We start from the raw sequence: 13939 nt of genomic DNA, 5'->3' as shown, positions 1-13939 counted from the left end.
GCAAACAGGACACTAGATGATGTCCTTTGCCCTTTGCAGTATGGCTCATGGTCAGAGAGTGCTGAAGGGGTGTCCAGTCCCTCCCTATCTGCACAGCAACATCTGAGTCCTCAGGAGGGAAGGTCTTGCCCAAGTGCCAAGGCCGGCTGGTTACAACAGGGTGAAAATCCAAGTATCTGATAGAGCTGGCCCTTCATAAGCATGAGGCCCAGCTGCAAGGAAAGAGGGGTTCTTGTGGGCCCTGCAGGGCCTCCCTGGGGGTCAGTAGAGTCACACTTTCCACCAGAACTTTCCCTAGAGGTCGTTGTGTATACAGGGAAGGGCAACATGGGATAGCTTTTCTATCCAGTTTTTCAATTTGTATCTTTCTTTGCTATCTCTTTTATAAGACTTATATGTTCATATGTTACCATTATTTATTATTCTTATGTAATAAGTTCCTTGGGTAGAGGGATATAGGCCTTCTATGTGTTTTGGGGGGGGCGTGTTTTTTCTATTTCTTTTATCTACTTATCATCTGCCTATTTATCTGTCCTATGTTTCTAAATTTCTCTTACATGCCACTCTCTTACCTAGAGCCTCTTGTGGCCAGATGTATAATTATTTTTTTTTTTATTTTTTTTTTTTGTTTTTTCGAGGTAGGGTCTCACTCTGGTCCAGGCTGACCTGGAATTAACTCTGTCATCTCAGGGTGACCTTGAACTCATGGCAGTCCTCCTACCTCTGCCTCCCGAGTGCTGGGATTAAAGGCGTGCGCCACCACGCCCGGCCAGATGTATAATTATAAGTCAGCACGTTTGGGAATTTAGAAAGGTTAATGTAGGTGAGCTGTCCACATGGTAAAGGCCTCTCTACCCAACCATCTTACCCCAGGGCATTCAGCAGCTCGCTAGCATGTAGTATGTGAACACTTACACCAAGAAGGTTAAAGGTTAGGTTTGCTAATGTATAGCTCCAAGCCTAGGAAACACAGCCTGTATTTTCTGAGGTCATAATTATAAATGAAGACAATTGGTTAAAAAAAAAAAGAGGAGGGGCTGAAGAGATGGCTCAATTGATAAAGTGCTTGCTGTACATACAGCCATGTAAAAGCCAAGTACATCTATAATCCCAGTGGTGGGGAGGCAGAGACAGGAGGATCCCTAGAACCTACTGGCTAGGTAGTCTAGCTGAATGGGTGAGCTCTAGGCTCAGTGAGAGACCCTGTCTCAAAAAATAAGGTGGAGGTCTAGAGAGATGCCTTTTGATTCCCCAGAACTCACATAAGTCTGACACACAAGATGACACATGTACACAAGGTAGCACATGTGTCTGGAGTTCAGTTGCAGTGGCTAGAGGACCTGGTGTGCCAATTCTGTCTCTCTCACACGAAAAAAATTAGAAATAGAAGGAAAAAACAGTCCTATCATAGGAATGTGAATTTCAGGAAGAAAAGGACTAGGTAGGTTTTGTTTACTGCTGTATCTTCCATGATTAAAAAAAAAAGTGCCAAGCACAGAATAGTTGTCAAATGAATGAATATTTATTATCTTCTTAAAAAAATAAAGTGCTAAACAACAGAAGAAAATACCTGACATCTATTTCTGGCTTCCACATGTACATATACTACGTTTGTACATACCCACAATAGATAAACGTGCATGCACACCACACATACACACACACACATACCCCCCACACGCACAAGAGAGGGAGATAAAGAGGGAGAAAGAGGTGAGGGAGAGATGATTTATTGACCCCATTCCCAAGATTTGTTAGACTCAAGCCCCAGATAATTCTGCTAAAGGATCCTTAGGACAACTTTGGAGAAACCCCCGTCACAGAAGAGAAGAGATGCTGTACCTTTAAGTTATACTTTGTTTTTCACAAATCCCCAAATTTGTATACTGATTTTGCGTTTCCAGGAGGGTGTGGACTTCTGGGTGGGAGATTTGACATTAGATGGAAAGCTGTGTTCGCCCACAGTGGGCTGGATTGGGGGTAGGGGTCGCAGGAGGGTCTCCTTCCCCTGTTTCCAGGTCCACAGGGACAGGTTAGAAAACACCATTCCAGGCTTGGAAGCAGTGAGGGCTTCTCTCTCCTGGGCTGGTCTACTCTGGGTGGGTGTTGCTCTGAGCCTAGCTTGCCCTAGAGGCAGAAGTCAGGCCTGGCCTTTTAGCTGTGAGAGTGCCTAGAGTTTAGGATGTATGACAGAATTCTCTCCCCAGGCCCCACAACCCACTTCACACCCTCACGAATCTTCAGATTTTCCTGACTCCATGGTCACTAAAAAGGAACAAATTTGGAGTATGAGACCATTCCTAGAATAATAGCCACTCCTAGAAAGAAACAAACCCTAATTGATTGGGGCAGTGTGACTTGCTTGCTTTCTGAGGAAGTATTTCTCCTTCCCCAGCAACCCTCACCCTGTCATGCTGCATTCCTCCTGCCCCTTCTTCATGAGCTTTGACCTTGAGCTCCACCTTTGGGCTTCCTGCAGGTACATGGAGTTCTTTCCTATCCCTTCCAACACCACATCTGACTTCTACTTTGAGAAAAGTGCCAACTACTTTGATTCAGAAGTGGCACCACGACGGGCAGCTGCCCTGTTGCCCAAAGCCAAGATCCTTACCATTCTCATCAACCCAGCTGATCGAGCCTATTCCTGGTACCAGGTGAGTGTGCTAAGGCCAGATTCCTAGGGGCATGTGGGCTTTGTGCAAAGCTCACCCAACCAATACTGGACGAGCACCACTGTGAACAGCCCGGAAGGTGCCTGGTATATGGTAATGGGGGAGAATCATTTTGCCTCCACGGCACTTCTGGCCTAGCAGTGGTGACAGGCAGAATTGATGCTTAATGTCAACCACCAGCTACCTGCCAATCCCCAGCTTCACATGGGTCTTGCCTGGGATTCTACCCGCCACAAAATCCATAAGCTCAACACAGCCTGGATTTGACAAGCAGCAATCTAGCCCATGCTAACTGTAGATTCCTCACCAGTCATGGTGGCAGGCAGAGATAGCTCAGAGGAGGATGGGACTTGCCTGGAGGGGACAGGGAATTCAAAAGATCACCTGGCCTATAATATGAGCTTGAGGAAAATGAATCATAGTCCTCACACCAGGTGTGTGGCAAGCAGAACTTCCTTGCTTTTCTGTGACCTGACTCAATTTTTTCTGAGGGCAGTCTGCTGGGCTTCCAGGGATGTTTCCTAGTCTGATGTGGAGGCTGATGGGGGTGGCCTTCTTCTGCTCACAAGTCTCTCTGAGAGTGTCCCACACCACCAAGAACTGTAACTTAGAAATGATCCTGGTGCCTTGGTATGAGGAGACATCTGAGCTTTAGCCCATAACCTGGGAGATGTCCACTGTCCTGGCTGGAAAGGTCTCTTGTGGCCTGCAGTTTCCCTGCCACCCTACTTGCATCCTCACTTGATGCTTCAGTGGCTTCTTCCTGGGACCTTGCTGTGTTGTGTGGTCCACAGGGCAGATTTTCTCTCAGACACCCTATAGTCACTCCCTGAGAATGGGGTGTGGGGCGCCCTTTTTGCCTCTTGTACTCTAAGGACCTGGCTTATGCTGTGATAACCCATTTTCCTGTGGGCATTGTCTTTCAGGGAAATCCAGAATGTAGCTTCTCTTCTTGCCTGTTGTGCTCCTGGCCTCCAGCAAGACACTGAGGGCTGGTGGCCTGCTTTCATGTGTGAGCATGTAGGCCATCAAGAAAATCACAAGTGTCCAGTCAGTCCCCTGGTTGGTATTCATGACACTCATGATAACACTTGACTTACGCAACCTCACTGGAATGTCACAGTAGTTTTCTAGAAGGCAAGAGGGTGTGTGTGTGTGAGTGTATTGCAGATGCCTTCTCATTGCTAGTAAAAACATCAGATCAGAAGCAATTTATGAGAGGAAAAGGTTTCTTTTAGGCTTAGAGATTTCAGGGGAAGCTTTGTCATGGCAGAAGAAGCTGGCTGACTTCAGCATACATCCACAGCAGAGAAAGAGAAGCCAACACCAACAAGCACAAGGTGACTCTTAACATACCTAGTAGGGCTGGACTGAAGATCCATCCCCAGTGATATACCTCCTCTGGCAAAGCTCTGCCTGCTAAAGACTAAGTAGGAAGTTTAATCTTTTTTTTTTAAATTAAAAATACTTTATTTATTAGAGAGAGAGAGAGGAAGGGTGAGGCAAAGAGGATGGGCACGCCAGGGCCTCTATAGCCACTGCACATGATTTCCAGATGCACCTTGTGCATATGGCTTTACGTGGTTACTAGGGAATTGAACCTGTGTCTTTTGGCTTTTCCGATAAGTGCCTTAGCCACTGAGCCATCTCTCCAGCTCAAGGAAGCTTACTCTTAATAAAAAATATCTAAGGCTATGGGAGACATTTAAATTCAAACCACTACAGTGAATGTATATTTGTCCTCTTTGCACAGATAAGAAAGCCAGGATTCAGCAGGTTTCATGTGGTGACATTTTGAATACAGGTCTTGTTAAACGTAAGACCTTATTCTTTTTCATGTCTATTGTCAGATGAGTGAATAATCCAAGAAGGTGCTGGGAGGAGAGAAAGGGTGCTGGCCTGTCTTAAGGAGGTCAGGAAGAGTGGGATACCATCATGTATGGTATTGCCTGGCCCATCCTGCCCTATGTGTGATCCTCAATGAACAGGGTAGGTTGGAGATCACCTGATGGACAGGTCCCTGACCTCTGGCGTTGGACTGTAAGAATTGTACAGATGCTGATGGTCCACAGTATGGTTCTACATATATCAGACCTGCCATTACCCCTTTTATAGTTTTTCCCAATCTATTTATTTATTTATTTATTCATTTATTTATTTATTTACTTGGTCTTTTGAGGTAGGGTTTCACTCTGATCCAGGCTGGCCTGGAATTAACTATATAGTCTCAGAGTGGCCTCGAACTCATGGAGATCCTCCTACCTCTGCCTCCTGAGTGCTGGGATTAAAAGTGTACACCACCACATCCGGCTTTTATTTTTATTTTTTTGGTGGTGGGGATAAAATCCAGGGCTTTCATAAAGGAAAGTACTCCATTTGGTGCCAGTGGCTCTCATGTCCTTTCTAACAGGCCATACTCTGTTTCAACAAATGCTGTGGGAGCTTTGGCTATAGGGCCTGGAGCAGATGTTCATATTTGCTGGCATTTGCAAATGATACCTGATTCTAGTTTTCCATTTATAGAGGTGGTATTAAGGTATTTTTAAAGTAAATTGACTTGAAAAACAATGTTGACATTGGCATGTGCTGGTTTATTGTACAGCAAGAATCTCAGAGGCTTTCAGTGATCATTGTTTGGGAACCTGATGTAGCTCAACTCTCACCCTAAAAAGACAAGATCCTGAGGTTCTAGGGCTAGTGACACCCTAAGGCCAAACAGCTATGAGAGACAGACCCAAGACATCAGCCCAGGACCTCCTGGCCACATCATGGGCTTCTGTTTTACAAAGGCCTGTTCCTTTTGCTTCCTGTGGCATACTTACCTTCTTCCCTTGCCTACAGCACCAGCGAGCCCATGATGACCCAGTGGCCCTGAAGTATACCTTCCATGAGGTGATCACAGCTGGCCCTGATGTGTCCTCAAAACTGCGTGCCCTCCAGAACCGCTGCCTGGTTCCTGGTTGGTATGCCACCCACATTGAGCGCTGGCTCGGCGCCTTTCATGCCAACCAGGTAGCTGTCTTTCCCTGTCTTTTGGGATGGGGTGTGACTTCAGTCTAAGGGGACCTGGAAAATCTTGAGTAGGAAGCTGGGAAGAGGAGCCTGATGGGAGTGGTAGACATTAGATCATTGGAGGCCTTTTAGAGAAACCTCAGACTGAAAAACTGGTGTGGGCTGGAGGCTTGGAAGGGGAGGGGGAATGCTGTAGACTTGTTAGGTGTAGGCAGGCCTATGTTACTAGCTTATATCCTGGGAGTGGGTTACATGGGTCTGGGAAGCTGGCAGAGGGAGTTAGGCACAGAGAACTGAACCTTGGTCAGAGATACCTGCAGGTCCAAGTTCGAGGAGCTAGTATACTGAGAAGGGTGTAAAGTGTGTTTGTAGCCCACCTTGTTCTTGCTACAATGGAACTTTGCCCCTGGGCTAAAAATGAGTCCAAAGAGCTTTTCTCCTTTCTTTCTAGATTCTGGTCTTGGATGGCAAATTGCTGCGAACAGAACCTGCCAAAGTGATGGACACGGTGCAGAAATTCCTTGGAGTGACCAGCACCATTGACTACCACAAAACCTTGGCGTAAGTGTTCCCTTGACCTTCCAACAGGGTAATTTCACTGGCCTGGCACCTGGGCCAAGAAAATAAAGGCTTGCATCACTGGGAGAGACACAGGGTTGGTGAAGATGGCAAGGTTGAGAGAGCATACAATAGTTCTTCCATGATGACCCTTCAGCAGAAAAGCTAATGCCAATGTGGCTTATGTCCTATCAAAGCTGTAAACTTGAGAAAAGTTTCTGCTCTGGTCACCCTACCCTGGAGCCTACTGTTCAGTTCATTTCGGTTCAGTCTGGGCTGAACATTTTCAAGGTGTTTTATCTATGTGAGGTAGACCAGCAAGCACCCCCAACTTCCACATGGATTTCTAGCATTAGGCTTTGACTTTAAGTGTCATGTTAGTGAAAGAAATACTACTGTTGAAAGTTCATAGGCCCACTTACCTAGAACCTGGGACAAATGTGTTGAGAATGCCTTCTCATAGTAAGTACTGGCCTAGGTTACAAGGGCTTGGTACTGGGAGAGGCTGCCCTCCAGTGCTGTGTCACAGATGGGTGACATTTGCAGTCTGAGGAGTCCCAAAAGAAGGAAGAATAAAGTCATTCTTTTTTTTAAAATTTTTATTAGCATTTTCCATGATTATAAAAAAATCCCATGGTAATTCCCTCCCTCCCCACCCCCACTTTCCCCTTTGAAAGTCATTCTTATTGGCTGCTTTCCTGGGAATATTCCCTTCTCATTGTCATGGGTATTGAAGGTGAAGCAAGGAAGTCAGTGCTTTACTTGGATGTAGGAAGTGTGGCACCCTGGGTATGGGTAATGTGTCACCAATGTCTACATTAGGACCCCAAACCCATCACTAAGTTCTGTGACCCTGGATTTTGAAGCCTCTGTTTCCCCTTCTGTAGGGTATAACTCTTACCTTTGAGGGTCACTGTATTTAATGACAGTATGTATGTGGCTGGCATTTTGTTTGTTTGTTTGAGGTAGGGTTTCACTTTAGTCCAGGCTGACTTGGAATTCACTATGTAGTTTTAGGATGGCCTTGAACTCATGGTGATCTTCCTACCTCTGCCTCCCAAGTGCTGGGATTAAAGGTGTGCACCACCACGCCCGGCACTTTCTTTTTTTTCTTTTTAAGGCAAGGTTTCACTCTACCACAGAGTTACCTGGAATTTAACTCTGTAGCCCAAGCTAGCCTGGTGATCCTCCTACCTCAATCTCCCAAGTGCTTTAAAGGTGTGTATTGCCACACCTGGCTGCTGCTATCATTTTGAAGTTGGGGCGAGGGTAAAGAAGACTATTTTGGGTTTAAAAATAAAAAACAGAAAAGAAAATGAAAGAGGCTTCTCTGAGATAAATTAGGGAATGTTTTGAAAACACCTCCTAGGATCATGCAGAAAGGGAAAGAGTCCACATTATGAGTTTGGAAAGGAACTTGAGCTGTTTGTGTAGTCTCAAGTGGTCTGGAACATGGGGTGCTTTTGCTGGGAGAAAGGCACGTAGCCTGTCTAGGCCACACTTAGGCCATAGGTGGCACATGTCAGCCTAAAGTCTGCATATGACCCAGTGTGTGGATGGGTGGGTGGGTGGGTGGAGACTGCTGGTATTACAGGTCTGTGGACGTGTTCTTGGGGGAGAGGGCTGGGGCACTCACCCACAGGTTTCCCATCTCCATAGGTTTGACCCAAAGAAAGGGTTTTGGTGCCAACTGCTTGAAGGAGGAAAAACCAAGTGTCTGGGCAAAAGCAAGGGACGGAAATACCCAGAGATGGACTTGGATGTAAGTAGTAGACACACTGCCCATGGCATTGGGGTGAGTAGGGAGGGGTTCTGCTTGGGGGAGGCCTTTTATCCCCTTTATGCCATGCAGCATGGCACTGGCCTTTGTGTTTCTTGGGCATTGGTCATTATCTAGAGGAGGAAATGCAGGCTCGGCCATAGTGGTCAGAATTGCTCTAGTCAAGCAAGTGTCAATTACCTTATGCACAGAGCAGCTCTGTAGGTCCTGAGGATGAAGCAGATGCTATGCTCTGCCTCCCAGGACTCCCTAGTCCAGGGGGAGCCCAAGGAAGGGGGTGTCCATACATGTGCTGGGCAAGGTGTAGTTATGGAGTAAAGAGGTCAAGTTGGGGACTGTACCCAAGGATTTGGGCCTGTGGAATAGAAGGCTAGATCACTCTTGTAGGGGAGGACATTGTGTGCACACACATACACAGGAAGATCTTGTTCTATTTCCCTCTTCCTGTTTTCCTTTGGTTCTGATGAATGCTTGCTTTTGCCTGTCACAAAAATTTTGACCTTGTGCCCTGTACTTTGGGGCTTCTCCCACATGGGTGTTTTCTCTGAGGCTACTCTTCACAAGAAGATTGGAAATAAGTCAGTAATGTATGGCCTGAGGCCAGATCATGGGGTTAACGGCAGGGTCACGCTTGAACCTGCTTGTCTTCCCAACCTGAGCCTTCTTCTTGCTATAGTCCCGAGCCTTCCTGAAGGATTACTACCGGGACCACAACATCGAGCTCTCCAAGCTGCTGTACAAGATGGGCCAGACACTGCCCACCTGGCTGCGGGAGGACCTCCAGAACACCAGGTAGCCTCGTGCCACCACAGCCAGACAGATGTTTGTGATGGCAGGCCACAGTGTCCTGCCTCACACTGATCCAGACTGACCTGCCAAGAGGGAAGCTGGGCCCTGCTGGCCAAGCACGATCAGCAATACTCTGCTAAGGTCCATTTGGGGCCAGAAGCCTGGGCAGGTCCACAAGCGCCTTGGAGCCTCCACTGCTGGATCTGTGGCCTACAGGACCTCCCTGATGCCAGAGGTCCATTCCGTTCACAGCCTCCCAGCTGAGGAGGCCACTTCCTGTTGGTGGAAGGCTGCTTCCTGGAGGGAGGAGTCCAGGAGACTCTCTCCTGTTCCTCACTGTGTTCTACCACCCATTCCCTTTCCATTGTCCCACTGCTCCCTGCTCCAGCAGGATGTCCCCTCAGTATTAGCTGCCATGTTTCCCTGAGTGCAGCTGGGTCTTTTGTCAAACCAGGGAGAAAAGACTAGCCACATTCCTAAGGGTTTTGAGTCAGGCCATGCCAAGCCGGTCACCTAGAAGCAGTCCCTGGGTTGTATGTGAGGGTGGTCACCTTGAAAGGACATTTGGGTTAATACTGTCAAGTCTCACCTTCCTTTGGGGGAAAAGACTCTCTGGTCCCTCCAGTACCCACCCAAAGTTCCAGTGCTCAAGGCCTCCTCTAGGCCATGCCACTGGGCCAGAGACTCAGGCTTTGGTTCTGCCCCTTTTCTTCACTCTGGATGTGACATGTGGTGTTTCCTGTGGTAAAGGCTGAGGCAGGTCGGGAGTCTGCCAGTGTCCATGTTCCCATGTACATACTTCATCCCACACCCACCACCTTAGCTTGGCAGTCATGGCAGTTAGCAAGACTGCCATCTGCTGCTTTGCCCAGTGACCTGTGGCTGAGGGTCCCCAGAGACCTCCTCTTAACCTCCCAAATACTAAGAAGCTAAAGTAGTTTAATATTTTGTTTTTGTTCTTGGTGCCAGAGTTTATACCCTGGGTGCTAGGGTTACACTGTGTTTCATATATGTGTGTGTGTATATGTATATATACATATATATGTATGTATGTGTGTGTGTATGTATATGTGTATACATACATACATACATACTTACACACACACACACACACATATTTTATTTTTTGGTTATGTTTGTTTTTAAGTCAGTCATACACAATGGTGGCAAGCCCCAGCCTCAAAGGGTATCTTAAGGCTAGGTATGAGGTGGAAGGGAGGGAAGTCTGGGCCTTAGGGAGATGGGATGAAGATCTGTTCCCTGTCTCATAGAGGGGACAGAGATGGTGACATGAACAGGGAAGACCAACTCTCCCCAGGAAGTCTGAATCTACAAAGCCCAATGTCCCTGGGATGTTTTGTCCACAGGGAATAGCCAGGGATAGGGTAGTAGATTGGGGGGCCCAGAGCTGGCTTGCATTCTCCCTTACATGGTGCTAGGTTGGGAGCTGCCCTAGAGCAAGATGCCCATGGGGATCTGTTGCTGGTCTCTGTAGACCCCAGGGTCTCGGGGCTGTTTTCTGCTTAGGTTCTGCTCCTGCTCCCCTTTTAACAATGTGAAGTAACTGAGGCTGGGGTGGCTGTCCCTGGTCCCCTGCAACTGCCAATTCAGCTCTCACTTGACACCCAGGATATTCCTTTTGGAGAGCCTGGTCTTGTTCAGAAGATGTTAGCATCGTGGGTTTAGAAGGATCCTGTGGTGTTTATAAAGCAGATTCAGGATGGGCAGGTGGCTCACTGGCTGATGTCACCTAGCTGTTGGAAGCAGGGCCAAGAGTTGAACTCAGGACCCCTGATTCTGAGCTCAGTGCTCATCTTCCAATGCTACACTGCCTCTGAGCCCACCCTTGATACCCTACTGTGTTCCAGGTTTCTGTCCCTTCCTCAGTCACAGCCATGGTCATTCCAGGATATGGGGATAAACCACTCCTTCCCAGCCAGGTGCCTTTGAACCTTCTCCTTTCCAGACTTGCATTTGCTCCCTTATCATGTTCTTCCCACCTTGGGAGGTCCTTCCCCACCAGTGACCAAGTTGGTCTTTATTCCAAGCTTGTCTTTTCAAGTTCTCCACTGGCGTGGAGAAGAAGGAGGGATGCTTAGTGGGACCAGCACACAGTTTCACTGTGCAGAGCCATGTTTGCATCATGTGTTTCACTGGGGCCTTGGAACCCTATTGAGTACCTGAGGACATGTCTGCTTCCATGCTCACAATGCCTTGCCTGCAAGCCAGAAACAGACTCACTATGGGTCAAAGACTTCCCCAGTGCATACCCTGAGCCTTGCTTCCCACCCCTCAGTGAGAACTGGGTCTGTGATCTGGGAGAATGACAACTCCCTTCTTCTGATGTCTACCTTCTGGTATGAAATTCTGCAAGAGTAGAGTTGGGCTAGCCAGAGTGACCCTTGTTGGTCAGGCAGCTCCATTTCTTCCTGATGCTAGTGTGAGGTGACAGCAGACAGTTTGAGACCCTGGGAGAGCAGAAAAGATATTACAGATTTTGGTCAGTTTCCTTCTGAGAGCAGGTGTTGGTCCTGCTACCTTCTGTAAGTCTGTAGGCTGCTGCTGCTATATCCCCTCCCTCTAACCAGTCTTTCTTGAGGCCCTGCTGGGCCCAGACACTGCCACAGTTACAGATATTGGGGCTGGGGATGTGGATAAGTTGTCCTAGGTATTCTCAGTTCCAGGAGATGAGAAAGGCCAAGGTGAGCCCAGGCAGTATTGTTTATCCTTAATGTCCATTGATTCACTGCAAACATTTGGCCAAAAAAAAAAAAAAAAAAAAAAAAAGTGAGAGAGAAATAGTTTAAATTGTGCTGGCAACTCCCCCACCCTGTCCTAGCTGCTGTCCTCACCATCACTTTTACCCTAGGGTGAGTGCAGTTGTGGGCATCACCTACAGCCGTTGCAGTCTTTCAGGGTTCTGGAGCTTTCCATGGGGCAAACATGTGACCACATGGAAGATAAGAATAAGGTTTAAAATGGCCCCTTTCAAGCCCTGATAGCCAAGTAGTGGTGCTTCTGAGTTTTCTAAGGAGGCCTTGTTGGTTCCCAGCAGAAGACACTGCTGGCCTCACCTGCAAAAATGGGTCCCGCCACAGATCCATCCCCACAAGTGTGTTAGTGAGGAGTAAGTACAGGAATGGCTAACCAAACATTTGACGATGAATGCCCACCATTCAACATCTAGATTTAAAATTATTAACATTTTGCCACATTTCTTTCCCTCTCCTGCTCTCTCTCTCTCTTTCTTTCTGTGTATGTGTGGCTTTGGATTTAGTTTAAAAGGTAAGTTGCAGGTGTCATGATATTTTACCCCTTGGTGCTTCTACCTGCATCTATAAAAGATAAGGTCTTCTTACTCACTGACCAAGACCACAACCAAGATAATAGTCATTGCCTAATAGCATCTGCTGTGAAATCTGTATTCAAAGTTCCCTCAGTTGTCCTCCAAATAACTTATACCTGGCTTTAGAATTGGATCAAGTCAGGGTGCAGCCATTGAATTTTATAAGTGTATGTATGTGTGTTTTAAATCTCTTTGCTGAAAAGTCTGTTTGCCCATCAGTGTTTTTAAATGATACTATATTTAAGGCCAGTGGGTCTGTTGTCATGTAGAAATCCCACATTCCAGATCTGATTGTTTCTTGTTGGTCTCATACTAGCTTCTTTAACCCCTGTATTTTTAGGGATATTTTTGCCTTTTTTGTTGATTTGGCATTTTCCTCCTGCCTAAGGTGTGTCTCACTCTTGTAGCAAGTGCCAAACCATTCAGGGGAGGGAAAGGGGCTTCCTGGAAAGGCAGCATCATGCTGGGCCTGGAAGGAAGGGACGGAAGAGGGCACTGCAGCATGCAGAGACTCGGGCTCTGAGGCTGGGCTGGGGCACTGAACTGTCAGAGTGAATGGCTACAGCTTGGAGAAGGTGGGCAGCCCACTTTGACCCCAAGGACTGGCTGCAGTGCACCAAACATAGCATTTATCTCTCTTTTGTTTTCCATTTCTATCCGTTCATCTCTGTTTTATCCATCCACCTTTCTGTTTTGTGGTCCTGGGACCTTCATTTTCTAGATGGTCTGTGTGCACTGGAGCAGAGATTGGCCTCTTACTGGGCTGAGAAGGGTCTACATGGAGAGTGCTTTATTCAGGCTGTGTTGAGGACAAGAACAGTGGACTCGAAGCAGGATCTGTGACATTTTTGTCCTAATTGGCTACAGTGGGTGGCTGTGAGAGTCTTGCAGGGCCTTAGTTTCTCTTCTATAGAATGAGGACATGGGGGCTGCAGGAAGCATCTGTGCTCCAGTTGCAGTGAGGGTGGCAGTCCAGGTGCTCTAGGCAGTGCTGGAGTTCAGGGCTGTCAGCTATGGGCTGGATGCCTCCCCAGTCAGTTCCAAGGGCAGGTTATAATGTCTTAGTTCCCCTGTGGGCTGGGCACCAGCTCTGTGTGCAGTCTCTGCTGACAGCCAGGGAATGAGGGCTGGGGAGAATCATATTATTTTCTCCTAAGAAACTTGCCCCTCTTGCTCTTTCTGACCTGGAGGAGCCTGAGGGTGGAGAGGGTTTTCTATGACTGAGCTAGCTTTTCTTATGGGCAAGAAGGCCCCTTTTTGTAATTTGTGCATGAAATTCATGTGGTTTTTCTGGGGAGAGGAGAAGAGAGGGCCAACTGAGTGGGTGGGGGGCACATTTGGGAGCAGACAGAGGTTTCCTTCCCTGAGGGTGTGGGGAGGGGCTGCAGAGGGCATGCTACCCAGCTCACCTGAAGAGGGCTCTTAAACCAGCCGTTTTGGGTTGTGTTAAACAGGGGAACCTTCCTCCATTAATGTACAATCTTGAACTAACTGCTAATAAAGTGGGGTTCTGTTTATATACATTGGTTCCATTTGTCTGTTTGTCTAACCTTACTGAAAGACCTACAGGGGATGGTAGAGAAGAGAGGTCTGAATACATGGTCCAGAGCTACACAGTATACATCCTGACATGGTCAAGTTCATTCACTTGGGTTATAAACCGATACATTTTCAAACACAGCTGAACCTCGGCTCTGACAGCCATATGGCATCTCAGATGACCCAAAAGCCTTTGCACACACTGGATTGACAGAGTTCTGGGGAGTGGGCATTGCCTTCAGG

The 13939-nt window shown here is 47.4% G+C and overlaps 1 protein-coding gene across 1 annotated transcript in view; it reads left to right on the top strand.

The window, feature by feature from the left end:
- Ndst1 (N-deacetylase and N-sulfotransferase 1) overlaps positions 1-13678 on the top strand; it is a 69548-nt gene extending 55870 nt beyond the window's left edge. The window contains exons 11-15 of the mRNA XM_045131984.1: positions 2480-2654; positions 5514-5684; positions 6136-6245; positions 7902-8004; positions 8699-13678. Coding sequence (XP_044987919.1) covers positions 2480-2654; positions 5514-5684; positions 6136-6245; positions 7902-8004; positions 8699-8818 — 679 coding nt within the window. The 3' untranslated portion in view covers positions 8819-13678. The remainder of the gene's footprint in view (positions 1-2479; positions 2655-5513; positions 5685-6135; positions 6246-7901; positions 8005-8698) is intronic.
- Positions 13679-13939: the final 261 nt, after the last annotated feature.

The sequence above is a fragment of the Jaculus jaculus genome, chromosome 13 (assembly GCF_020740685.1).
Source record: "Jaculus jaculus isolate mJacJac1 chromosome 13, mJacJac1.mat.Y.cur, whole genome shotgun sequence".
NCBI lineage: Eukaryota > Metazoa > Chordata > Mammalia > Rodentia > Dipodidae > Jaculus > Jaculus jaculus.
The sequence above is the reverse complement of the archived record's forward strand: the minus strand, read 5'-3'. Positions and strand labels throughout refer to the sequence as shown.